Source organism: Mycteria americana, chromosome 9 (assembly GCF_035582795.1).
Source record: "Mycteria americana isolate JAX WOST 10 ecotype Jacksonville Zoo and Gardens chromosome 9, USCA_MyAme_1.0, whole genome shotgun sequence".
In the NCBI taxonomy this organism is placed as follows: domain Eukaryota; kingdom Metazoa; phylum Chordata; class Aves; order Ciconiiformes; family Ciconiidae; genus Mycteria; species Mycteria americana.
In genome coordinates this window covers 12,134,944-12,161,725 of record NC_134373.1, presented here as the reverse complement: position 1 = coordinate 12,161,725, position 26,782 = coordinate 12,134,944, and the positions used below count along the sequence as shown (strand labels likewise).

The 26,782-nt window shown below is 38.2% G+C and overlaps 1 protein-coding gene across 1 annotated transcript; it reads left to right on the top strand.

Moving 5' to 3' along the window:
* Nucleotides 1–169: 169 nt before the first annotated feature.
* BOLL (boule RNA binding protein) lies at nucleotides 170–24,387 on the top strand. Its single transcript, XM_075511855.1, has 10 exons — nucleotides 170–187; nucleotides 2,730–2,870; nucleotides 6,761–6,852; nucleotides 9,209–9,263; nucleotides 12,253–12,328; nucleotides 15,810–15,937; nucleotides 18,009–18,080; nucleotides 19,059–19,106; nucleotides 20,203–20,328; nucleotides 24,292–24,387. The coding sequence occupies exons 1-10, from the start codon at nucleotides 170–172 to the stop codon at nucleotides 24,385–24,387; spliced, it is 852 nt and encodes a 283-aa protein (XP_075367970.1).
* Nucleotides 24,388–26,782: the final 2,395 nt, after the last annotated feature.

Genomic DNA, 26,782 nt, shown 5'->3' with positions numbered 1-26,782 from the left:
TCCTCCGCCCCTCAGTGCCGCGCCTGCCGGCAGTGCTGGCCGCCGGGCTGCGTCTTTCCCCGCCCGTTGCAGGCGTCTCCGTGCTGGTGCTCGTCGTCCGGGCACGAGGCGGAGCCGAGGAGCGCGACGCGTGCCGGCAACGTGCCGGGGCTGAGGCGGCGGCGGACAGATGGAGCCTGACGGCGCGGTGAGGAGCCCGGCTGGGTGACGAGGCTGCCTCCCGGGGGGCCGGGGAGCCGCTCCGGCGAGAGGGCAGGGAGCGGCGGCGGGCGGTCGAAGCGCAGCCTTCCCGCCGAAGCGCCCCTCGCTGGCGGCGGCGGTTGCGGCCCTGTCCCCACCCCCGCGGGATGCCGCCATTTCCTCTGTGGTGCGGCGCTCTGGGGTGGCTTCAGGTTCTGGTAAACAGCTCCCCTTGCCTCGGGTCTACAGCGGTACACGGTACCTGGGAAAGGTGGCTGGCTAATTTATGACACTACAGGATACGGACTGTAAAAAGGGGGTGCTTTAGGGAGTAAGGTGGGATTAATCACCAGGCCCTTGTAGTGTTTGGTTGTCTGACTGTGGATGTGTTCAACATAAAAACGAAAATTTATCAATTCTGGTAAAGAGCAGTTGTCAAACACACTAAATAACCCATAAAAATACTGATGAATATACATATCCGTACTGTTTGGAAAAAAAAAAGATAAAAAGTGAGTTTAAACAGCTGTAGAAACACAAATGATTAGGCAAGTGACATGCTGTTAGCACATAGATTTTTTTTTTTTTAACGCTGTTTTCTTACTGCTACACTGGCGTTAGAGGAAACGATGTTTGAGATACTTATCAGAATACAGACTTTAATGTTTTAAAGTTCATTGGGGTTTACTGTATTGGGCGTTTCACAAGTGCCGTGTTTAATTCCTCATTTCTTCCATGTGGGGTTTGGATTTTTTGTGGGTTTTTTTTGTTTGGTTTTGAGTTTTTTTAATAAGACTTATAACTCTTAAAACCTGTGTGGAGAAAATGAAATTCCAGATCTTTCAGGCACTACCGTAGGATAGTATTCCCACGAAGCTGGATTTATTGTCTTTAAGGTATCCAAAACAATGGCATTAACCCATTACTCAGAATTAATAGGACTAATTCGCAGGTAGCTAAGGAAATATCAAATTATCCTAGAAGGGCTTGCAGGGCACAGAAAAAGACAACTTGTTTCCTAACTTTCTTCTTCATTATTGATCTCTGTTTCTCACTGCACTTTAACTCTCAGCCTTCATTTTTTGTGTGTTCTCCCAAAGATAAGTGATTGTTTTTATCCAGGAGTGCTTAAAGACAGAGATAAGAAAACGCTGTTCTTTGAATTGAGAGAGGCAAAATCAGGAAGTAAAACAGACAGTGTAAATGAAAGGAGGATTCTGTGAGAACTGTTTAAGAGCACTTCATTTTCTGCTATAATTTTTGAGAGGCTAAAAGATACTGATACCACAAGAAGTGAAAGAACTTTACTAGATGCAGTAGCTTTCTGTTTGTAAAATACGCTTGCCTGTGTTTTGTTGGTCCTCACTACAACTTTTAAGGGTTGCGCAATGATAAGAAAAAATACATTTCTCTTGAAATCCTTTCAAAGGAAAGGTTGGAGGCTGATACTCCTAGATTCCTACTTCTAATTTTCACTATTCTGCTTACTGTTAGTCTTGTTATCTGCAGCCTGCGGCAGCTGTTTGTCTTTCACTTTGGGCTCCTTCCTTAGTGGTACTGTCAGGGCACTATAGCTCAGGATTGGTTTTAGTAAACTTTAGTTGGGGAGGGGGGGAAACACACAGCAAAAATGGTCTCGAAGCCTCTACTGCAATTCCTGTTAGAGAAGTTAGTGACAGTACTACGTGGCTGCTTTTACAGCTATCATCTCACAGTTAGGGTTGACTACATAAGGCAGTATTAGTCTGTTCTGAAAAGGGTTTCCAATGAAATGCAAGTCTGTATTGTTTCACAAGTCACAGGTGTAAGCATGGTGGAAGTTAAAACATCAGGCAGACTTCACTAAATGATGGTTTCCGTGAAGTTCCCACCGTACTGCATTCCTTTCCTTTGTTGGTGCAAGAGCAATCTGGTGGTTCTTTTGCATAGAGAATTTCTGTTAGGATCACTTTGCGCTGTGTTTGTAGGCCAAGAGAGTGTTGAATTAAAAGGCTAGTCTTCAAGTGCTGTTCTCATCGGTTGTAATGAACTTGTTGATTTTTTTATGTGGTGGAATTATGGATGCTGGGCACTTGGAAAACCAAGCAGAAGCTGTTGCAGAGAGCAGAGTTTTGTAGATGTGTGTGAGAGTGTAGGCTGAGTTGAAGAGGTCCTTTCTACATAGGCTTAAACTGAGGGGCTTCTAATAGGTATAAATTAACGTCTGAAATAGAATTCATAACTTGGGATTCATACACCAGGGTGCTGTGCAAATGGAAAAACTAACATTGGGGATTAAGTCCTAAATGTCTAATTCAGAAAGGTAATAAAATAAAACTTCAGACCATAGTGTATTCACTAAGTTACTGAATTGCTTAAAACTAAGCTTCTGTTTAAATACTTTGAGCTGCAATCTGAATAAAAACACATGGTTAATGTTCACTTGTTCAGCATTTGCTGTGCCTTCCAAAAAATTCTGTATGTATTTTCTGTTAAGAATTTTGTTATTTAATGGCTTATAACATGCAAGATATTGAAAATATTTGAAAATACTTTCTTTCAATCAGCAGACCACAAATCAGACGCAAACAGAATCTTTATCTTCATCTCCCAACACTGTGTCACCGGTGCCATTAAATAATCTGACCAGTGCTCCAAGGTTTGGAACAGTTACTCCAAATCGCATCTTTGTAGGAGGAATTGATTTTAAGGTATTTTTTTCTGAATTTTACTACTAAATGGTAATTTATAACCCTATAAAAAATGAGTAAGAAAAAATGTGAGACATAATCATATGTGTGTTTGTTTAGGTGGTAAGTGCCCTACACTATAATGTTCAAATCAGCAGTAAAGAATAAAGCTTTAAGCCTTGATTTACATAACTGTACTACAAAGTTGACTCTTTGTACACCTAGCTGCTAAAAGCTTTTGACTTACTGGTTCTTCAGAGTTTTCTCTTTTCAAAGAAGGTGGCTTTTGTAATCAGCAGAGCTTATGGTAGAAACATATGTAGAAGTTTTTTTATTATGTATAACAGTGTAATTTAATAAACCGTAAACACAATGTTGTAGATTGCAAACAGAGCAAATGTCAGTAGCTTCAGTTCCTCTAGCGCTTTTCATCCAATTCATACAAAGAAGGAGCTACAGTGCGTGTATTCCTCACTTACCATAGTAATTTTATTAAAAGCAAGTGTTTGTTTCAAAACAAATATTAAAGCTTCTCTGGGCAATTTGCAGTACTGATCTTAATTCTTAGAATGCTTGTGCCTTTGCATATGCCCTAAAAACCTCAAATAGCAGTGAATATTGAACCATTCTTACATTGTTCAGTCACTTTGAACATCTGTAACAAGATACACACCAGACCTTTACACCAGCTACTCTCATTTTTCTTTCTTACCGCTTTAGATAGTAAGTTAAGTCATTGACTTGTGAAGCGGTGTTGGTCTGCTTAGCTGTTTCTTTGTTCCCACCAACAGTATTTTCTCTGCCTTAATCCTCCTAGGCTGCGGGCCTTTTGAGCACTGACTCAGATGAAGAGGAGGAGGAATGACAATTCACTCAGGCTATTTTGCATAATAAATACAAGAAATTCCAGGATCTTCTGGCTCATTTGGCTGAGATAATTCAGATGGAGGCATTCATAATTCAAGAGATGTTGTGCGAGGTCTTCAGTATATTTGGGCTTTAGCAGAGAGACACAGTAGCTTTTTGTATTAATAGTAAGCAAATTACTAGACCTGTAAAAAGACGTCTCACGCTGTTCTTTCTTCACTGCAATTTGAAAGGTTAAAACACTTCTCTGTATAACATATCAACATTCTTGTTAATTTTCATATTCTTTGTTCATTTTGAAGGGTCTCATGACTTTTTGGTTCAGTTGCTGATAGGTCAAAATCTATTATGAATCTGATTTCAAGAACAGAGGAATTAAGTCTATTTGCATCTATAAGCATAAAGAAGGTGGATTTTGTTGGGAAAGGAAATAGAAGGGATGAAACCATTTACTGTGACTCTTGATATCAAGTAGAGCCTTACATTTCTGTTCAAATCATAGGATATATATGTCAGTCTTGGATTGTTTTTTTTATTGGGAATCTTATGGCAAAAAGCATTGGTTTTTTGCTGTTTTTTCCCTGAAAAGGTCTTATTCAAGTCAGCTGGGGGGGAGGGGGGTAAAAAAGCTATTTGTCTCCCTTTTTCACAAAAATAAATAGTTGACAAAAAATTAATTTGCTTTCCAGCAAGCTCTTTTATCATTTTGCTAGACACTTCCATTTGGTCTGTCACCATAGCAGTGACTCCTGTTTGCAAGAGGAAACATCTGGCCTCTTAAATTCAGAGATACAATTCAGTAAGATAAGTTAGTTGGGTACACTTTCCTATTGGTCTGAAGAGCTCTTTCTTCACTGGTGTATGCCATGTATCTTTGAGATAGGTGAAGGCTTAATGTTAGCCTTTCTTAAGAATCTGACAAGTGCCTTTGTCCTGTCATGAGCAGGAAAAGGCAGGTCCTGAATGTGTTTCTGGCAAGCTTCTAGATACCGTGTTTGTCCAGATACTTGCAAATTTCACTGTGTTTCCTTATTAGAATAGTGTTTCCTTCTTATTCCTCTTTAATACACTGCTCTGCAGGTAAACCTTTGGCTTTCCAAGTTTATAGTCTTGTGTAGCCATGCTTCATGTCCTTGAGGTATTGAATGACACTTTCAGGACTGATCAATCTTAAGGGCTCTTTGGCTGTTTCTTGGCAGATTTTAGCCTTCAAATATTTTGTTACAGGTTCTTTTTCTCAGCTTTGTGAAACAGCTGAACTGCATGTAACACATGGAGCTTAAAAGAAACAATCTTCCAGAAATGGGAAATTTTATCTATAGGCCTTTCATTTCTAAGCAGATACATTTTGGTGTTAATGGGAGAAAATTTTAAGGGAAAGGAAAATCACCACTGTGAGCCTTTTATACTTTTTACGTGCTTTTCGTTACTCAGGAATGTGAGAACAATTTAGCATATGCTGTAGAATTGTTTTATATAAGCTGTCAGTTGTTTGGCTGAATCAGTTTTCCTCTGTACACAGGCTTCCACACTTCTGATTAGGTGCAAAGTGTGATCATCTATTCAAGAGAGTGGTTCTGAACTCCAGTCAGAAATTTTTTAACCTTTCCATGATGGGCAGTTTCTCAAGAACCAATGCAGGCAGTTTCCAAGGAGAGGACACAATTACCGAGCTTTAATAAAACATTTAAGTATTTCATGCCTGTTCAGTGCACTTGTATCTGTTGTTACTCCTCACACTTTCAGAGCGACTGAGTCCTTTCTGATATTTTAATGCCTGAATACTTGGATTAGTGAGGGAAATAAAGCAGTCTTCTACTGTCATTGCTCTCTGCTGGACTTTGAGGTTGTAGCAAGAAAGCTGCATTGTTTCTTTTTGTAAAATGTCTTGAGGGTAGAATTATTCAAAAAGAGCATTAACTTCATATTCTTTGCAGTTATGAAAGTTGTTTAAATTAGTTTTTGTTGCCTTTAAGTTCTTTTTGCTTCTCAAACTTACATGAGGCAGATAAGCCTTTGATGTGCAGGAGAGGATTTACTGAATTGTATACATACAGTTAAAAAAGATAAAAGTCATTCACTTAGAGGTAAAATAGTACTTCTGATACATGTCCTTAAAATAACAAAAAGTATAGATGAGTATAGAAATTGCTTGAAGCATATAGAGATCCATGCATATAAGCATACTTCCAGCATTAGGCATGGTATTACCTATGGACCATGTAGAACAAAACTTTAAAATCTGAAATGTGGTGTTTAGGGGACCATATTTGATATATGCTTACATCGTAAAAGAAAACTGATTCATAGAACATAGACAAGTGTTCACATAGCTTAGGTGTGCCTTTACATTAGGAACTTGTCTTCCTCCATGCATGCTCAGAGGGGAAGTTTCCTCCAAGTGGATTTAGACCTTTTTCCAGTAAAAGGACCTTTTCTTACCTAATTTATAATGGGGAGTTCCTGTGGTGTGCCGATACATGTTTGCAGAGTCTTACATTAAATATACTTTAGAAAGAGGGATCATGGTATATTAGATGGATTTGACCGTTAAGTCACTGTGGTTTAGTGGGGATTTTTTTCATATGTGACCTATGCATATCCTTTATGGAAGCCTACATACTCTGCTGTTTTGAAGTTTGAAAACAGTGCAATGGTGTTTCATATTGTAAACAGCACTCTAGTACATAATTTACAGAAACTAAAATTCGGATCTAGTAAACCTGCTTCAATGGTTTTGCCTGTAAAGGGACAGTTGTTGTGTAAATCCACTAAATCCACTAAAAGAGGAATTTTAATATCTTGGTGGCTTTCTAGCATTATTGTTGAATATGAAAATGCAGTGATTAAACAGAGATGCTGTTCTCTTGCTGTGAGGCTTACACATGCTCATTCTTCTCTCTTCCTATCCAGGGTTATAATTAGTTTGTAACAAACTTTATCCAAAGTATATCCATTAAAAGTCTTGTGGTAAATATTCATTGAATAATTATGCAAACCAACTTTTCTTCTTTTTTCCCCCCCCTCTTGATTTACTGTACTAGACTAATGAAAATGATCTGAGGAAGTTTTTTGCTCAGTATGGCAGTGTGAAAGAAGTGAAGATAGTAAATGACAGAGCTGGAGTATCAAAGGGGTTGGTATAGTAGAATAAGCATGTTGTGGGAATTGAAAATACAACAGAAAGCTGACTGTAGTAAATTTGATTATGATTTTCATAGCTTGGAATATTATTAATTTTATGTCATTGATGTTCCCAGTTATTCCATGTATACAAAAATCTGCTCTTGCCCTTTAACATCTACAGATAGATGTCTCTAACTTGCATAACTGTAAAACTCTGTAGTCATGTTATAATATGATGAAGCTGTGTGCAACTAGGAAAAAATCAATAGTCCTTTCAGGTTTTTTATGACAATAATAATTTAAGTAGATAATCCTAAAAAGGTAATTTAGTTATTAAACATTTATTTCTACTACTGAAAGCCAGTGTGGAAAGGAACCTAAGAATGGAGGAGGAGGTGAGATACACCTGATTGTGCTGGAGTGCATAGCAATAACTGAGATTTTGTGTGAAGATTTTTGGAACAAGAACATGGGGAAATCTGACAATGAATCATGACTGCAGAAAAGGGAACTAAGACTGGAAGTCAACAATAAGAGAAATGCCAAAGAGCAAATCTGGAGAAAGATTAAGACTGGGTAGTAAAGTTATTGCTAGAACCCAAAGTATAGTGAAGGAAATAAGGTAGGGAACTGTACTGCCACAGAAGGGTGGAAAGAGGGCTGAAGCAAAACAGAATGTGCATAAGAATTTGTACCTGTAAAGTTCACTTAAAGTTCACTTTGGTCTGAAGTTCTCTTCTGAGCAGTAACCCTGTGGTATCTGAATCTCATAATTCTAATGCTGTCAGCACTCAATGTGTATCAGATAATTACACACTGAGCTGCAGGTCTTAGCATAGACTATACACCTGCATGGTCATGTTGGACTTGGTCCTGGTCCCAGACCTGTCACCAAGCCTCTTACCCTTTTACTAAATTCCAAGAAATATCTGAGACTTGCAGTACATATGTCCATATAATACAATAACTCAAGAATATCCAATTATTATGCAGTTGTGATTGCCAGCATATGTCTCAGTATGTTGGAAAATAATTACTTTCAGTGGTATTGGGATTTCTATTGAAATCCAAGCACAGGCTTCATTGCTTCTCATTGACAAGTGATTTAAGAAACTTAACAAGTTTGTGTGAGTGATTATGTCTATTAGTTTATTGTCCAGATAGCACATAGAACGAAAGGTCTGTGTAGGAAAGGTCCCAAGCTAGGAAAATAGTTTCTGTGTTCTTTGAACTTTGAAATGTTTCCAAATTTGTTTAGAGAAGGCAATACAGGAAAAGCCCACAGCTTTAAAAGTATAGCTGGTCAGAAACTTACTGGACCTCTCTCCTCAAATAAGCATGGAAATACTCACAAAGAATGATATGTTGTATTGCAAAATTTGATCTGTTGGCTGGAATGACAGAGGCCTTCTTGGTATCTTCTGAAATCTGACTATGAGAAATGAGCCATGAACCTAAGAAATTATGCATACAAAACTACTAAAAGATTTCAAAAAAGATCTGTCTATATTCAGAAAGTTGAAGTTAATTTTTGGGGGAAAAAAACCCCATTTTTTTGTATGTATGTGTTGTGGTACAGACTTTAATTATAAGATCATATACTTACTTTTGCACAGGCAGTGCCACATTCAGTGGCCTAGACTTCTCTGAGAATGAATTGAGGAGTTTTGGTACAGCAGGAGTTCTGTGTAGAAAGCCCATTGATTTGTTGCAGCAGTTAGAAGATATATGGTGAAAGAGACATACTGTATCATGAAGTATGAGAAAGTTCATCCTTGATCACCACAGAACTGTTTAATACTAGTCATGTCAAGAATGACGAGTAATTCACAGAGAAACACTATCTCTGCATTGCTGCTTTTTCTGAGAACTCCGTTTGATACACTGGATAGTGCTTGTGGAAGTGTAGAGCATTTGCAGTTGTTGCTGAAGTAGGTGGGAGCTGTGCTATGAAGTACAATATTAAAAAAAAAAATTATAACATCCCAAGTGTCTCATCTTGGGCACCCATAACAAGTGAGAGCTTCAGATCAAAATCTCTTTGTTTAATAGAAATGAAGGAACTAAAGACGTACACTGAGTAACAAGGACAATCCAGAGAGTTTTGCATAGCTTTCTATGAGGGCTACTCATTCACTGCATAGAAACAGTAATATATGATGACATACTTAAATATTTTAGTAAGGAGACTATACAAGGATGTTAAATTAAGATTACAGTTGTTACTGCAATCTTTATTTCTACGACTGATTTTTTTTTTCCCATTAGCTTACCTTTGAATGTCATTTGTACTATATATGAAGTAATAATGTGCAATGTATGTAAATATGAACTTCAGAGACTTAGCTTCTGTAATTTTTATTTAGGTATGGTTTCATTACTTTTGAAACCCAAGAAGATGCCCAGAAGATTTTACAAGAGGTAAGTGATAGTCCCCATTATGATTATCTCTTAAATGAAATACTTCATTTTGTATTAGACACTAAGTAGCCCTGGTTGTCTGGTCCTCTTCTGTTTGCCAAGTTGCATTTGAAGATCTGTTAAGTTTGGTCTGTGTAGTTAAGAAGATGGCTTAGAGAGATCTAAGATAAGATTTCACTGATACCTTCTGGAACTAGGGAAGGGAGTTGCCAGTTCATAGTAGAGCTCTTGACTTTGACATACAGTCTTTACTTTCTTAGTCTATACGTGGTCTACAGTATATATAGAGCTATAAAGACTAGCCTTCACAATTGCTTTCATTTGCTTTACTAGAAAATCTATTGCTGTCAAGATTTTGTGGGGAGTTGGGAAGGATAACTGCTGTCTTTTATTCTGACATGTTTGATTTTGAGAGCTGACGTAATTCTTTTCATGAATACTTAGATTCACTTGAAGTCTTAAACAATGAGGCTTACTTTATGTCATGTAACTGTTGCTTCTCCTCTTAGCTACATTGCTGTCTTGACACTCCTTGTAGAACCTCCTTTGAGACATGGTTAGATCTTCAGCTGTATGTTAGTTCTTAAGTTTGTTTTGTTTTTAAATGTGAGCTCCATGTTCTGGTTGGAATGTACTGGAGAGATCTGTCGGTCAGGATCTATTCATACACGTGAAGGTATCCAGGTGCGAGGGAAAAACAAAAACAAAAAAACCCCCAGAAAATAGTATCCAAAGCTTGCAAATTGCCTTCTCCCAAATATAAAGCTGGTTAAAATGTTGAAATACTGAGCCTTTGTTGGAATTTCATATACTAAAATTCAAAATAAGAGCTGGGACACTTTCAAAGAAATTTTCAGAGTGTTTTCAAAAAATACAGTTATGTGGAGCCAAAAGAGTATGCAGACAGGAACTTCTTGAGTCAGCTGCTTTTCTTCCCCTGTTTTTTTTATTGTTTTATTTCTGTGAACTAGAAGAATGCCAGTAGTACGGAGTACCATTGAGAAAATGGCTTAGGATTTTTGCCTCTGTTGTAACTGAAAGGCTGCTCCGTGTGAAGCCTTAGTGGTGTCTCATTCAATGATACTAATACTTCTTTGTCTACTATAACTTACTTAATTTAGATGTGCTGCAATTCTATTACCTTTTTCACCTTTGCATCGTACTGCTATGTCATATTGATCTTAAGATCAATTAGCATCTAGGTCTTTCTCAGACCTCTTAAGCTGAGAGTTTCTAGGCTTTAATAATTTATATATGAAATGGATGATTTTTTCATTTTGTACTCTTGAATGTCTTCTCCTTTTATATGATATTCTGATCATCCTTTGCAATGATTTTTTTTTTTCCCCCATCGTACTTTTCTATCATCAGTAATGTCTCCAGAAATTTCTTTTTCTATGTTGCAGTCTTTGAAAGCATTACATTGCGTTAGTATCGAGAACAGACCTTGAGGAGTTTCACCAGGATCCTCTTTCCGGTCATATGCTGTTACTACTAATGCTACTTCTTCCCATCTTTCTGAAGTAATTTTTTATTCACCACCACAGTTTTTCCTATTAGTCTTCACTTTCTGTAGCATTGTGTGTAATTTTTCATGCAGTGCTGTATTAAATGCTTTGAAGAAGTCCATACAGATTAGATATTTCTCTTAACTGTGAAAGCTGTGTATAAAAAAGCCTAAATTCTGATGGATCACATAAATGAAATTGGGAGAATCGTCTTCCTATTGTCTGTGTTGGAATGCTGTTTGACTGAAATGTGCATCTGTTTTCTAGGAGTTCCTCTGTGTTTAATAGGCTAGGTAGGTATGTTTGCCATAATTAATACTTGTTTGTGAAGTCCCAGATGCAACAAAATAGTTTAGCCTCTTCCTAACTTTAAATCTGATAGGTGGGACTTTGCATTATGTACAGGTGTTCAAGTATTTTGCTAAATTGGGCTCAAATGAAGAAAATGTATTGATTACCGAACTATTGTCCTTCTGTTGAATGTGATTTAGAACTGTATTTCTTTATATGTTCCTCTTTAAGAAGTAATTATCTCCTTACTGGAGAAGTTACAGCTCTGAGAACTGAAGACTTCATGGTGTAACGTGGTAGTGTTCGTGGCACGTTCTCCCTTACGTAACTGTTCAGGGAAGCAGGCCTTCAGAACCCTTTCAGCTTTTGCAAAGCAGCATTAAATAGATGCTGACAACTAAAAAAAAAAAATGGTTGATTTACCCTATGCCTTTCCATTATATTAACAAGTAGGGAGTTCAGTGTCAACTTAAAAACAAAGGCAAGGTTTTAATTTACCTGATGGACCTGATGCTCACTTTCTGTTGTAAGCGAAACAGTTGGAAGAGAATGTAGCTTTACTTGTCTGTACGTAGCACTTTTTTTTTTTTTTTTTTTTTTTTTTTAATTAAAAAATTCTTCTGCAATAGTTTAGCCTTAGTAGGATATCTGTTTTATGTGTGCTTTTATGTTTTGTTAGGCTGGATGTAAGGAAGTTTTAGGGCAGTCCTGAGTGAATATGGGTTTTTTTTACATTCAGCCCTTATAATCTGGACATTTTCATAGACTTACTTGTTCCTGTCATCTTTTGTAAAATAATGTCATGATAATGAAAAAAATAAATCTGATCTTTATACTTGAAATTGTCAGTTTGTGTACAAATATGCTTTTATAAAAGCAGTAAATATATGAGGAAGGTAAAACTAAAAAAATCTGCCGACAATTATAGGTATCAGTTGTTAGTCAAGAGGCTCCATGAGGAGTAAGTAATACTTCAAATTACTAATGATTAATTTTGTCTATGTGAAGTCTATAGTTAGATTGAAAAGGAATTGGTATAGCTTTTGGTTTTTCTGAGATGCGCTGTAAATAAAAAGCAGGGGAGAGTGAAACCTACAAAGTGCCTTGTCTACTTCTCATTTTTGTTTCTTGGATGCCTAGCTATGAGTAGAAAATACATATACTGAATGTCTTTTTTTGTTTAATTCTAGGCTAAAAAACTTAATTATAAGGATAAAAAATTGAATATTGGTCCAGCAATAAGAAAACAGCAAATACGGAGTCCTCGTATGTATTTTTATTTACATTTGTGTATTATGTAAGTGTCACTATGAATGTAAGTTTTTAACCAAGATGTGCCTGTCATGCACTGTATTAATGCTGTGTGTGGAATATACTCAGAATGGTTTGCATGGAAGTAAATGCACGCCAGTGGAAATGTCCAAATAAACAGATTGACTGTCTCTGGTTCTTTTCTCCCTTAATATGTTGTTTACTTTCTTTCTTGGAAAAGATTATCTAGGAACAAACTGCATGGAAAGTTCTCTCAGTTGGAAATTTAGTTGCCAGGCAGAACCTCAAGTCTAAACACTTAGACTGTCCTCACAGATTCTACAGGATAAAGCAGGCTATGCTGGTTGGTTTGGTTATTACAGATTTATTTATTTGTATTAGCAAAATCCATCAGGACTGTTGCATCTTGCTTTCTTTGGTAGAAACCATAAGGAATGGGTGGTTGCAGTCACCATTCACTACTTAAGAGTTCTTTGCTGTAAGAAATGGAATCGATGCTGTATGTTCCTTCTCTGGCAAAGAACTATTTAGACTGAACACCTACATAAAAGGAGTATTGATAAGTTTGGGGGTTTTGTAGATGACTTCTTTATCTTGAGCAAGTATGCTGTTACAATGTTCTTTTGGAGGAGACAGAAGACAGCTTTTCTTCTAGAGAAGATGCCCTCCCCTTCTGCCATGGGCTGTTTTATTTCTGTAATACACTACTGAAAATGTAGGATATAAATCGCCAACTTTTAAGACAAGATCTGTCAGGTTTTGGCATAGCAGGGCATGCTGTTTTGTTATTCCTCAGTAAGGGCTACCTGTCAGGTGTAAAATACATTCCCTTTATAAGTGCTGCAGGGAATGAAGTGTACTTTTGTAACTTTCCTTCAGTGTTTGTCCTATACTACCTTTTGGAAGAAGAAAAATAAACTTTTGCTCATCTTCTGTCTGAGGACAATATAGAGAATTTTAGTTTAATTCTAAGCTTTCTTTAGTTGTCACGTTATCTATTAGATGTAGTTCATATGTACACTACCACTGTTGGTGCAGACATACTTTCTGCAGACAGGAAACTTCCCTCTCTCTTTCTCCCATCATGCATAGGTATGCCCTTCTCCCTTGTGAGTGTGTAGTATTCCATTTCCAGGGGAAAATAGTATTCCCCTGGAATAGTATTCCAATACTATTCCGGAATAGTATTCCATTTCCAGTTCATTCCAACTGTATAGTTTCTTTGCTTTAGAAATTAATGATCTTTGCTCAGTCATCATCAAGGGGTTATATGCTTTTTTTTCTTTTGCTGTGCTTTGTTTCTCTTTCCATCTGTGACTTGGACTTTCTCAGTTGCACTGCCTGACTTGTGGTGCATGCTTCCTCTGACTCTTGTGCTGAATGTGTGTACTGATAGAAGAGGGGCATATCTCTTCAATTTTGAGAACTGGGAGAACAGTGGGGAAAAAAGAACTACAAAAACATTTTTTGAAGAAAGCTGCTGTGTCCTTTTGAGATCTCTGTGGCCCTGTTTGTGGCCCTGTTTGACTCTGCCACTTCTTCCTCAGGCCTAGGATAGATCTGTGACACAAGATCATATTGACATCTGGGGACGTATCCTAGGATCTGATTTTGATGTGTCTACTCTCATGGTCAGCCTGCCAACCTTAGTCACTAGGATACTTTGTCCTACTGCAGCTCATCTTGAGGTTCATGAAGCCAAAAAACTTAGACTTGCCGTATCACTGTAAGGCTGTGGTTCTATTATATTTAGTAGAATTGAAGAAATAGCCCATTTATCTCTGTCCTCTCCAGCCCACCTATAATCTAATCCCTGTCTTCCCTACTATTAAGCAAAACAGTTTTTAGCTCTTCTGTCATCATAGGACCTTTTTTGCTAAGCACTTTGAACATACTGAGTGGGAGGACCCACTCAGTTTGCTTTTCCCAGCACCAAATATTGTGAAAATGGGCATTCTAAAAGCTGAAAAGTAGAAACCAAACATGAACAACTGGAAGAAGAATGATGAATTGTGGGCTGGAAGAATTTCAGATAGCTGTACCTCCCCAGGTTGCTTGTTTTGGTTTTTTTTCCTGTCACAGTGAGTTTGCCAGGTTTGATGGAGAATATTTCCTTTTCCTTTGTAAGAGACCTATTCAATAGTAGCAGAAAGTTCTGTGCAATTTACTTGGTAGTTAGTGAAGTGGACAGGTTGTTGGCCATGGGATCCTGTTGGTCTCCTCATTTGAGGTATCAGTAATTACTATTCTAGATTGCTTACTGGAGGTAAAGTAGCCTCTAATTTTTCTAAGGTCTGTTTAACACTATCCTAACAACCATCTTAGCCTGACCTGTCTATGGATAGTATTTCAGCTTCATTGTATCTGAGCGTCTTCAGGCTTTTCTAGGAATTAGTCAAACTCTCTACCATCAATAAAGGCCTTTGAATCATTGTGGGACCTTTCTTGGTCCTCCACTTAGCATTCTAGTAATCTCTTTAGTGTTATGTCTGTCCATAACGTGGCACTTCCTCGTGGCACTTAACTTTGCAAGGGAGGTGAAAAACTAAAACTTGCTCAGTGATCTTTATATTGTGTTCTTCCTGAGTTTTTCCATGCTATGTTACTACTTAATGTGATTCCAAGATTTTGATTTCAGTTACAGAATTAATATTCCTTTTTTTTACAGAAGTCTCTATATTTGGAACTGAAACTTGTCTTCAAGTTTGACATAAAGTTTTAGAGAAACATGAAGTCCTGTCCCATGCCCCCCAAAATGCAGACAGAAAGAGAGCCTAGGTGTTCTCAAAGACAGTGTTAGAAAAAGATAAACAATCTCTGCATAGGGATAGATATCCCTTTATTTGAATAATGCTTGCTTTCAGTACCTGTTAGAGGGCTATGTAGATGGAATTCTGCTCTGGGGTCACACCATGCTCATTTATAACCTCCACCGTAGCGGCAGCATTGCTGAGAAGTGTCCCTGTTGCTGACATCTGGACAGTTTTTACTTTTGCCAGGCAATGTGCCATCACAGAAAGACAGTCTGTGTGTGTTGAGAAACCAGGCTGCACCTTGTATTGAAATCATTCTGTTGTTTTTAGTGCTTGGATCCTGTTTCAGCTAAATATGAATATGTGGAGGTTACCAAAGAAAATCTCCTACAATGCAAAGTTACCTTTGGATACTTGAAGATTAAAAAATACATAATTTTTATTTGGTAATTGGAGTTATCTGTGTCTAGTAATTTATATGCATGTCGTCATCTGCACATCTTCCCATCTACCTCTGGAGATATCCTGTGGACCGTCTGCTTTCGTGGTTTTGCATTTGAGAGGGAATTGAGATGGCACTAGGCACACTGCCCCGTGTTCTCTCCTTTGAGTGTTTTGCTTCTCTGAAGATCAGAAATGATCTTTTCTTCTTTTTTATGACCTGCACATCTAATAAAAAAAAAAATTTACTGGTAAGTAAACTTTTAAAATATTAATTCCAGGTTCTACTGTAATACCAGAAGCTGGTACAATGTACTTAACTACTTCAAGTGGATATCCTTACATTTACCATAATGGAGTGGCTTATTTTCATACATCTGAAGTTGCTTCTGTTCCGCAGCCATGGCCAGTAAGTAATTTATTTTTGTATATGTGGTTTTCTGTGGACCAGGCTGAGTGCAGTGTTTTCAAGTCCCTCCTGCTTCCAGTTTCTTCGGCTGTGCCTCATGTTCAATGTTTAAATGGCTTCCTTATATTAGTCTGTTTATTTTGGTGGTTTTTAAATATTACTTAAGTTTATTGTTCTTCTGCAGGGAACTTTGCTTTGATGTGACCTACTGGACAGGGTAGTTCAGAATCAGTGTGGGCCCTACCCCAGGAGAAGTTGTTTTTTACTAAGGAGCTGTTGGTGCTTATGACCCTTGATTGGCTCCATTTATTATTCCTCCATGAGTGATGTGTTCTTGGCTGCAAAATACTACGCTGAGGATGAAAAGAGAACATAATACTAGATAAACAAAGCAAAAGTGAAATTGAGTAATTTTATGGTCCTTCACATACTCTTTCACAAATACTGCTTGTTTTAGGACAAAGATAATTCAGTAGATCAATTGTTTGGCTTTAGTAGGCTTGGAGAACTTGGACAGAATTTCTTGGGAAGTACAGGAAGGAGTTGTCAATCACTTCAGTTTGTGGTTTTAGTTCTTGGTTGTGTTTTGGTTTTGGTTTGGTTTTGGTTTTTTCTTTTTTAACAAGAGGGAAGGATTGCAAGACTGATGGGATCTGCATAAGGCACAGGACCTACATAGAGGATGCATCCTTACTAATTTCTGTAAAAGCAGCATTCACAGAGGCTATATGTGCTATCTCTATAAATGAATGGAAAATCCCTTCACGTGTTGGGGGAAAAATTCAATAGAAGAATTATTAATAAATAAAACCAAACTTTCCCAAAACAGACATGAGATCAGTAATAGATTCTTTTATGTTGTTTATTTTGGCAATGTATAATCTTTTTCTCAGTATTTAACCTCTGTTCTAATCACTTCTCTTAACTTCAATGATGTTTGCTGTCCTAACAGAGGCACGATGTAGTGCCTTCTCAACTTTGGAGGATAAGCATAAACACCTGTTCATGTATTTTAGAAAGCCTTTTTGAAGTTCATGCTCTATAGTTCTCTACAACTTGCTCAAATCCTACATGTTGGAAAAAACAATACTTTTTGTGTTCTAGTACTGAACTTTGGTTCTGGTGCCCTGCCTCAGATCCACTGTGTTTCAGCCAAAAAGCACTTAATCTTTCCAATTAGAAATAGTGTTTTTGGTTTCAGTTATTTATATATTCTGAATTTTCATCATTAGGAAAGTACCTATATAAAGAAGTTAAGGAAAAAACCTGAAAATACGATGTTACAGAAAACATTAATCAAATTAAAGATATTAATTTGGTGTGTATTGTGCATGTATAACAGTGCAGATTGGGTCTTTTTGTTTCTGCATTCTTTTTGGTTTTGCATTCTGCATTTTCATATAGTGTAGAATGAATTAAAGTAGTTGTGGAGCAGTTCCTTCCTAAATATTTGCAGGAATGAAGGAATTTCATGACATGGGAGTTGCACACACTAGCTTTAACTAGTCAGAACTAGAGGTTCACAGTCCTATGTTGTCCTCTAACATGGCTATATATTTCTGCCCCCCTTTCTTTCACTGGTGTTTCTCTGACACTAAACTGGGCCCCCAAGAAACCCAGGCAGGTTTCTGGCTGGTTTAGCTCCCTGAACTACCTCACTGCCAAATCAGATGGCTGTTGGAGCTGGTGTGAGGAAGGGAACGGAAAAGGGAAGATTGAGCTGGGGCTGTGGAGAGGATAGGAATACATCCATGACAACTTAGGTTGCCCTAAGTGTTTATAAAAATGTATCCATGGACAGGATCGTGGATCGCCATAACATCTCTAGATAGTGATGGCCTAGTGCTTTCTGAAAAGAACTAAATATTCCAAAGGTTTTTGTTTCATCTCTAATGTAGGCCCTTAGAAACAGTGGTTTTGAAGAATCTAAGTGTAAATTAAAACTTGGTAAATCCATTTTCAAAAGGGAGGGGAGGTGGTTCAGCATTATAGTACTTCAGAACTGTTCTTAATAGGAGTGACAATTTATGAAATTGCTGCATTAAGACTTGTAACTTTTTTTCTTTTTAAGTCACGCTCTGTTTCCAGTTCACCTATGATGGTAGCTCAACCGGTTTATCAGTCTCCTACATACCATTATCAGGTATCTGTTTGAAAATGGGTTTCAGACCATCAGTATTCCTTCCAGCCATGCAGTTTTATGTGCAGCACTCTCTCAGGTCTGTTTATTCTTAGGAAATAAAAAGACTGCTCAAAAGAGTCATATAAAACAGATTTTCATTTCATCGAAGGCTTTCTTTTCACTAGAATACAATTTATTCTGCCTGTGTTACTACATGGAAATGTAATAAATTAAAATTTTATTTGGTGTTGCTAGACAATTGGCTGAGTACCATCCTTAACTTTTATCATCTAAGCTGAGCTCCTGCTCAAAGCAGGGCTGGATCAGGTTTCTCAGAACTTGTCCAGCTGAATTTTAAATATCTCCAGTGATGGAGATTCCACAACCTTTCTGGGCAGCCTCTTCCAATATTTGACCCTTCTCATGGTAAAAGACTTTTTTCCTTGTAACTAGTTAATTTTCAATGTTTCAGCCTGTGTCCATTGACTGTTGTGCTCTGAACACCTCTGATGAGAATCTGGCTCAGTCGTATTTATGCTCCACCCCCCCCCCCTTAGGTAGTTGTAGTCAGCAATAATTATCCCCTCCCACCTTTATCCTTCTCAAGGCTGAATAAACCCAATTCTCTCAGCATCGTGATATGTCTGTTCTCCAGTCCCCTAGCCATCATGGTGGCCCACTAGTGGATTTGTGCAGTATGTCTGTGTTTTTAATGTGTATTGGAAAGTTAACTGCATTTTTTCCTAATGAGGCACACTCCTTAGATGCTTCAGTATTTTAGAAGCTTATGAAATGCCCAAGTCAGAGGCTGAGTGAAAGTAGACAAAACTATGTTCCTGAATTATTTGGGGGCTTATGAAAAATCATATTTCTTCTTTTTAATTAAGAATTTATTATAGATTTGAGATAGTTTTGATTCTAGTACGTTGGGAATTCTAGTATGTGTATGCATGTGTTCTTAATCACATAAGTAATACCTTTCTTTTTGTTTGAATTTAGGCGCCAACACAGTGTCTTCCAAGTCAGTGGCAGTGGTCTGTTCCACAGGTAAATACTGTTCATAGTTGCAGCATTTTACCATTAGTTTGCATCTAGGTAAAGGTACGGTGCACTTACCTAACAGTGAAATTTCCCACTATTCACAACACTTGAAATAAATATTAATTGCTATATTTTAGCAATGCATCTGCAACACTTTCTGATACAATAGAAGGCATAAAATAGCAGGTTTTGAAACATCAAATACAACTCTCATGGAAAGAAAGCATCTTCCCCTCCCCTCTCCCTCTGGCAAAAAGTTTGTATTAAATTATCTAGTAAGTTCTCAGAAGCAGGTAAAAACTGCCATATTTTGCCTGAAAGGAAAAATTAGTATTAACTAGCTCATTAACTGGTACTAACTGTTATGTTTCATTGGAGTATTGGTAGCAGAGGCATGTAGACACAAAAGTATGGTGAAATTAGACCCAGACCCTTGAAATAGGAGGAAAAACTTGAAATTGCTAACTTGGTAATTCTGGGAGGAGACTTTATCGGTTTTGTGATCTCTGTAGCAGATGTGCTTATTATGGAAATCTTGCCACTCAAGGAACTTGAAGAGTTTGAAGCTCAGAGGACCAAGTCCCTGAAGCTTGAACATTACAGTGTGTCCTCATTACTTTAGTAGCAGCCAGCCGTGTCCAGTTATGGTCAGTTTTGCTCTATTAATAGATGTCAGTCTGTTGCTTTGAAATCTGGGTGCTGAATTACAGAAATATTGTCGGTTTTATTTTAAAACTAAAATTTTTCAGTTTTTTTAACGTAACATTTTTGCAAGAGAAAATTAAAGGTATTATGTTTCTGTGATCTTGAGAGTAAGTGTCAATTTTTTAAAGTTTAAGATTTCTCTAACAATGCTCTCCAAAATGTAAATAAAATCTGAAAAATACGTGAAAGTGATTAAAGGACATCTTTGTTTTATTCTACCTGACCTTTCTACCCACTTTCCCCTCACTTAGTTTCTTTAAGTTATCAAAGATGAATTTGACACTTTCTTTTAAAGCTTTACCTTCATTTATATGTAGCAAAGACGACTGTAAAATACACTTTGGTATTTATAGTGCATAAATCATACAATTTATGCAAACAATGTGTTTTCTTTCAGTCTCCTGCCTCTTCACCTTCATTCTTGTATCTGCAACCATCTGAAGTCATTTATCAGCCAATAGGGATTACCCAGGAAAGTGGATGTATACCTCCTCCTCTCCTAGTGGAAGCTGCAGTTCCTGAGGTACTTTTATAAAAATTTTTACTTACAATTGAACCATTTATCTGCAATTGAAAAACATAATCTTTTAGTTTAAGCACAGGCAGTTCAGAGCACTTACATCAACTGTTTCCTGTACTTACCCCCACACCCATGCTGCTGCTGTTAAATCATTTCAGTTGTCCTCAGGTTCGAGTATCTCTTCCAGTTTTCGAGGAGGATGCTTTGATTCTGAAATATTTGAGGGTCACAAGTGTATGACTGACAGCAGTATGAAGACTAGTCAATTTGTTTTGTTTGAAAACAACACTTAAATAAAATGGGAGTCAGACTCTTCAGAATGCTGGAGTAGTCTATCCAAGCCATAACAATTTCCTGAAGTAATTCTTTTTCTGTGTGAGTAGAAGCTCGTTTCTAAATATTCTGAAGATCAGAATGAATTAAGAGTAGTTGAACAACTAAGTAATTTTTTCTTTGTTTATGACTTTTTTTTTTTGCTTCTCTAACAATAGCATTTCTAATGTTTCTTAAGAGATTCTTAATGTACAATAAGGCCATTTCTTTATAAATGGTTATTAAAAATGACAGTAGATAATTGGCTACAGAAAAACTTACTATGAAATTGAAAATGTATTATGATTAATTGGTACTTTTCCTCTTTGATGATTCATTCCTAATTAACAGGGATGCCAAAATAAATGGTAAATTAGGACAGTAATCAAGTATTTTTACAAAAGTTGAAGAGTATTTTATTGCTACAAGAGGAGTTCCAAAACTGGTATTTCAAACATCTTAGGTATGTCAGGATTTCCCACTTAAGTAATTTACTTTACCTACAAAGGTCTTGAATAATACAAGACTTTGATTGTTGGGGTTTTCCTTTTTTTTTTTTTTAAAGTGCATAAATCTCAGTATTTATCGTATAATCATAAATCTTATTATCAACGTTATTTTTACCTTTTGTATTTAATAAATCAGATATTGGCTTATACAGAGAAATTTTAAATCTGTGAGCATTAAGGAAAAATATGAAATTAGTTAAGGAATATTTGGATGTAACATGCTCTCAGTTCACAGGTACATAATTTGTTGATGTTAAAGGAAGCGTTATGTGGAAATTCAGAAGATGGTGTAAAATTCAAAGAAAAGCCTGTGTATTATTTGTATGTAAATATCTTGTAAGTGCGATAATGCTGGGAATTATGTTTCAATATTGTAATCTACACATTTAAACACTTGTCGTGGTTTAACCCCAGCCAGCAACTAAGCTCACACAGCCACTCAGTCACTCCCCCCTGGTGGGATGGGGGAGAGAATCAGAAGAGTAAAAGTGAGAAAACACGTGGGTTGAGATAAAGACAGTTTAGTAGGGAAAGCAAAAGCCGCTCAGGCAAGCAAAGCAAAACAAGGAATTCATTCACTCCTTCCCATGGGCAGGCAGGTGTTCAGCCATCTCCAGGAAAGCAGGGCTCCATCACGCGTAATGGTTACTTGGGAAGACAAACGCCATCACTCCGAACATCCCCCTCTTCCTTCTTCTTCCCCAGCTTTATATACTGAGCATGACGCCATATGGTATGGAATAGCCCTTTGGTCAGTTTGGATCAACTATCCTGGCTGTGTCCCCTCCCAGCTTCTTCTGCACCTGGCAGAGCATGGGAAGCTGAAAAGTCCTTGACCAGTGCAGCAAACAACTAAAACATCTCTGTATTATCAACACTGTTTTCAGCACAAATCCAACACATAGCCCCATACTAGCTACTATGAAGAAAATTAACTCTATCCCAGCCAAAACCAGCACATTCTCCACCCCTTATTCCATGCCATTTATGTCATGCTCAGTCTCGCACTATCCAATACATTCTCATTACCCACCATCACCCTTCCCATCCTAAGATATAATACACAGATATAATTCCCTTAGTCTATGGACCACCCCTGTAAAATGTCCATAAATGTCCACAAAATGTCCACTGAGTTCATTTAGTCCATGACTTTGGGCTCCATCTCTTATGGTGGTCACTCAGAACAGGAGAGGTGATGTGTTTCTTGGAGTTATTGGGCACCAAAGCCAGCTCAGGTAGGGTCACTCCTGCACATGTAACAATTCCTGTAACATGCAACTCAAATCATGGGTTACAACAATTTAAAGGTATATCCATTACAATCTCTACCTCTGGTCCCTTTGCGCCAGGATATAGCGTTTAACATTGCAATGAACTCCTCCCCTTGCTCCTAGCCTGGCTAGCAACAAGGGGTCCTGCTATAGTAATTCCCATAACATGCAACTCAAATCCCAGGTTACAACAATTTAAAGATATTTCCATTACAGTCTCCACCCCTGGTCCCTTTGGACCAGACCATCAGGTTTAACATTGCAATGAACTCCTCCCCTTGCCCCTGCTCCAGCTTGGACTTATCCACAGACTGTAGTCCCTTCAGAAGTAAACTTGCTCCAGCATGGCCTCATGCACAGCCACTGATGCTTCAAGGTGTACCTGCTTCAAGGTGTACCTGCTGCAGCATGGACTTCATCCACAGCCACAGATGCTTTGAGGTACACCTTATCCAGTGTGGACTTATCCTTGGGCCACAATCCCTTCAGAGGTTGAGGTATACCTGCTGTGGCACAGACATAACCATGGCCACAGACGTTTCAAGATATACCTGCTCTGGCATGGGCTTATCCATGGGCACAGATGCTTCGGGGTGTCCTGCTCCCATGTGGATTCATCCACAGGTCACAGTCTCTTTGACTCGAGTTCACACTGGAGTTCCAGCCTGTCCAGTACAGCAGCACAGAAACAGCAGCGATGCCCTGGCCACTTGCCAGTCCAGGCACATCGCCATTGCTGTTACCGAAATGTTCCCAGGCACAACAGAGTAAGATGATCACTAGTACAGCAGCACGGCAAGCAGCAAAAGCAAAAAAGCAGCCACTAATGAGCACTAGACTCTAATATACAGTAAGGCAAGCAAGCCCTATGGCAAGCACAGAAGCCTGTCCATTAATAGCTAAACAGCAATAACAGCTGTAAATTTGATCTAGCACATTCCAATCAAATGTGTCATTATCTCGAACTGTTCAAGCCCCACGTTGGGCGCCAAAAAGGACTGTTGTGGTTTAACTCCAGCCGGCAGCTGAGCCCTGCACAGCCGCTCGCTCACTCCCCCCGGTGGGATGGGTGAGAGAATCAGAAGAGTAAAAGGGAGAAAACACGTGGGTTGAGATAAAGACAGTTTAGTAGGGAAAGCAAAAGCCGCGCCAGCAAGCAAAGCAAAGCAAGGAATTCATTCACTCCTTCCCGTGGGCAGGCAGGTGTTCAGCCATCTCCAGGAAAGCAGGGCTCCATCACATGTAACGGTCACCTGGGGAAGACAAAGACCGTAACTCCGAACAACCCCCCCTTCCTTCTTCTTCCCCCAGCTTTATATACTGAGCATGACATCATATGGTATGGAATAGCCCTTTGGTCAGTTGGGGTCAGCTATCTTGGCTGTGTCCCCTCCCAGCTTCTTCTGCACCTGGCAGAGCATGGGAAGCTGAAAAGTCCTTGACTAGTGCAGCAACAACTAAAACATCCCTGTGTTATCAACACTGTTTTCAGCACAAATCCAACACATAGCCCCATACTAGCTACTATGAAGAAAATTAACTCTATCCCAGCCAAAACCAGCACAACACTGTTCCAATTAGAGCCGAGTGAAATGGATTTGTAGTAGAGAAGCGTGCTGCTTATGTCAGGGAAAGTGCTTTTTGACACTGATCTAGATAAGCTAAATTTACCAAACTTTGGTACAGTGGGAAAAACAGATTTAAATATTGAAATTTTGGTTTGTAAAAAGTCAGTAGTTTAGATAAACATAGCCCACAATTTGAAGTTTTAAGGAATCTAAATTCATGTGAAAGGTTTGCAAAAAGATAAAATTGTGAAACAAGCTTTTGGGCTCATTTTTTGGTTTTGTTTTGTTTTGTTTTTATACTAGCTGTATTCTGATCATGGAGTTCAAGCACCACATCATCAGCCTTATGCCCAGAGTGCCATAGCCATGCCTGCACCTGTGAGTATCAAACTAAGATAGTTAAAGTAAGCACTGTTGTCTTACTGTCCCATTTGTTGAAGGGGGACAGTAAGAGAAGAGGAGCAGGGATGAAAAAGTCTTTTATTAATGAATTAATAAATAAGGAAAACAGAAACGTTGCAGAGAAACTGAGATTATTTTCTTCACTTGAGGCTTTGTTACAGAGGACATAAGTATTACTTGTCTTGGAACTATTTGGGGAAACTAAAAAAAAAATAAACGACTTGTTATTTTACAACTTGAGATACAAAGAAAACTGCAAATGAAAAATATATTTTGAGATAAAACAGTGAACCTTGTTCAGTTCTTTGAAATGATGGTTACAAATCCTTGTCTCTCTGTCTCTGGATCTTGAGAAGTTGAATTTATTACTTGCAGCCTTAGATAACCACATCATGTTGTGGCAAGGTGGGGTTTTGGAACGTGGAGTATGAAAAACTGTCCCAGTTGGCCACCTGTGGGTGTTTTGCTGCGCAGTTCTGATTTTGAATGGCCATTCGAAAATGTGACTCTTCCATGTCACCTGACACAAGTTGTTCGGGTTTTTTGAGTCCCAGTTTAAGGTCCTTTTGCCTAAATTAATAAGGTTGTTAACACAACATATTAAATAATGTCTAAACTAGATTTAGCCTAGATTTGCCTGATAACAAAGGACTAAAGGTATCAGTAGTTTTACCTGATACTACAGCACATACTCTTCTGTGAAAGATGCTTACTCAGCTACAAATGATAGACTAAATATGAATGAATCAACGCCATGTTACAGGCTTTTATATGTATTTTTTTCATTTATTTTACATTTCTTTTAAGAGAAGAATCTTTTTTCCAGGCTATTGTGTAACCGTATCTACTAAATATTTCCAGTAGAGGGGGCTGTAACATTAAGTGTTATCTTGGAATAAAATGCAAATACTCCAATAAAAAAAATAGAAGCTGAATATGAATTTGAGAATAGTAATCCTGAGTGATTTGTATTTTTAAGAAATACTTAAAAGGGAGTTGGTGTAACACAGTGATCACAATACCCAGCTTATATTCCATTTTCTTACAGTGTATGAAAACACTTAAAAAAAAATGGTAATAGTAGTCTCAGAATCAAAAACAAGTGCATACTTACGGTATCAAATAGAGAAACAAGCTTTTTCACTTTGAAACTTGACTTTTATTATCTTTCCTAGGGCCAAGGCTATACGAACAAGATAGTATGAAGTAAGTTACAAGGTAGATCTAGAGCACGATAGCTCTTCCTCTTCTACAGTAATTGCCACAGTACCATGCTTTAGCTTATAGCAAAGGCAAAGTAATTTACTCTCTGATAAGTGATAATGTGTTAATTTACAGTAGAATTATGTGCATGCATGGTAAAACCATGTTTGGTTACTGTGGCATAGGAAATGAGCTGCAAATTCAGACTCTTTATTTATCTCCTGATATAATATTTTCTATGTTTATCCATAGCTTTAGAAGTGATTTCACACAGCCAAAGCTGGCATAACCCAGCAATTCATTCCATTTTCCACACCACCCATTTCCTGTGCTGGTAGAGGTTTTTGTGAGGCAGTATGGTAAATCAGGTCAGGGAACTGATGTAGTTAAAGATGAAGCCCTACTCCCACCACCCAAAAAGAGCTAACTTAAATTTGGATCAGTTCCTCAGACCAGTTTGTCAAGTAACTGCACAAACTCTTGTACCTATATAAGAAGTTTGGGATAGGATAGAGGAAGTAAGACTTGTGTTAGCAGTGCAGATTTAAACTTGATGAAACTGAGCATGAAATTGCTAATCCTGTCCATTCCTTCACTGTATTTCTTGCTCATTCTTACCTGTTTTCTCAGAAGTCTTCTGTTACCCATAATTGAAACTCTGCTCTGTTTGGGTCTCAAGTAGATTCACAGATATAGTTAAACCCTTACAAAGACTTGCTGAATTCTGTAATTTTATTAATTACAAAGGCTAAGGAGAATCTCCATCCTTTATTGGACATGGGGGGAAACAGTGACAAAGGGTGAGGAAAAGGCTGAGGTACTTAATGCCTTCTTTGCCTCAGTCTTTAATAGTAACACCAGTTGTTCTGCAGGTACCCAGCCCCCCGAGCTGGAAGACAGGGACGGGGAGCAGAATGAAGCCCCCATAATCCAAGGGGAAATGGTTAGCGACCTGCTACACCACTTAGACACACACAAGTCTATGGGGCCTGATGAGATCCACCCAAGAGTACTGAGGGAGCTGGCAGAAGTGCTCACCAAGCCGCTTTCAATCCTTTATCCCCCCTGGCTAAGCAGGGAGGTCCCAGTTGACTGGAGGTTAGCAAATGTGATGCCCATCTACAAGAAGGGCTGGAAAGAGGATCTGGGGAACTACAGGCCTGTCAGCCTGACGTCGGTGCTGGGGAAG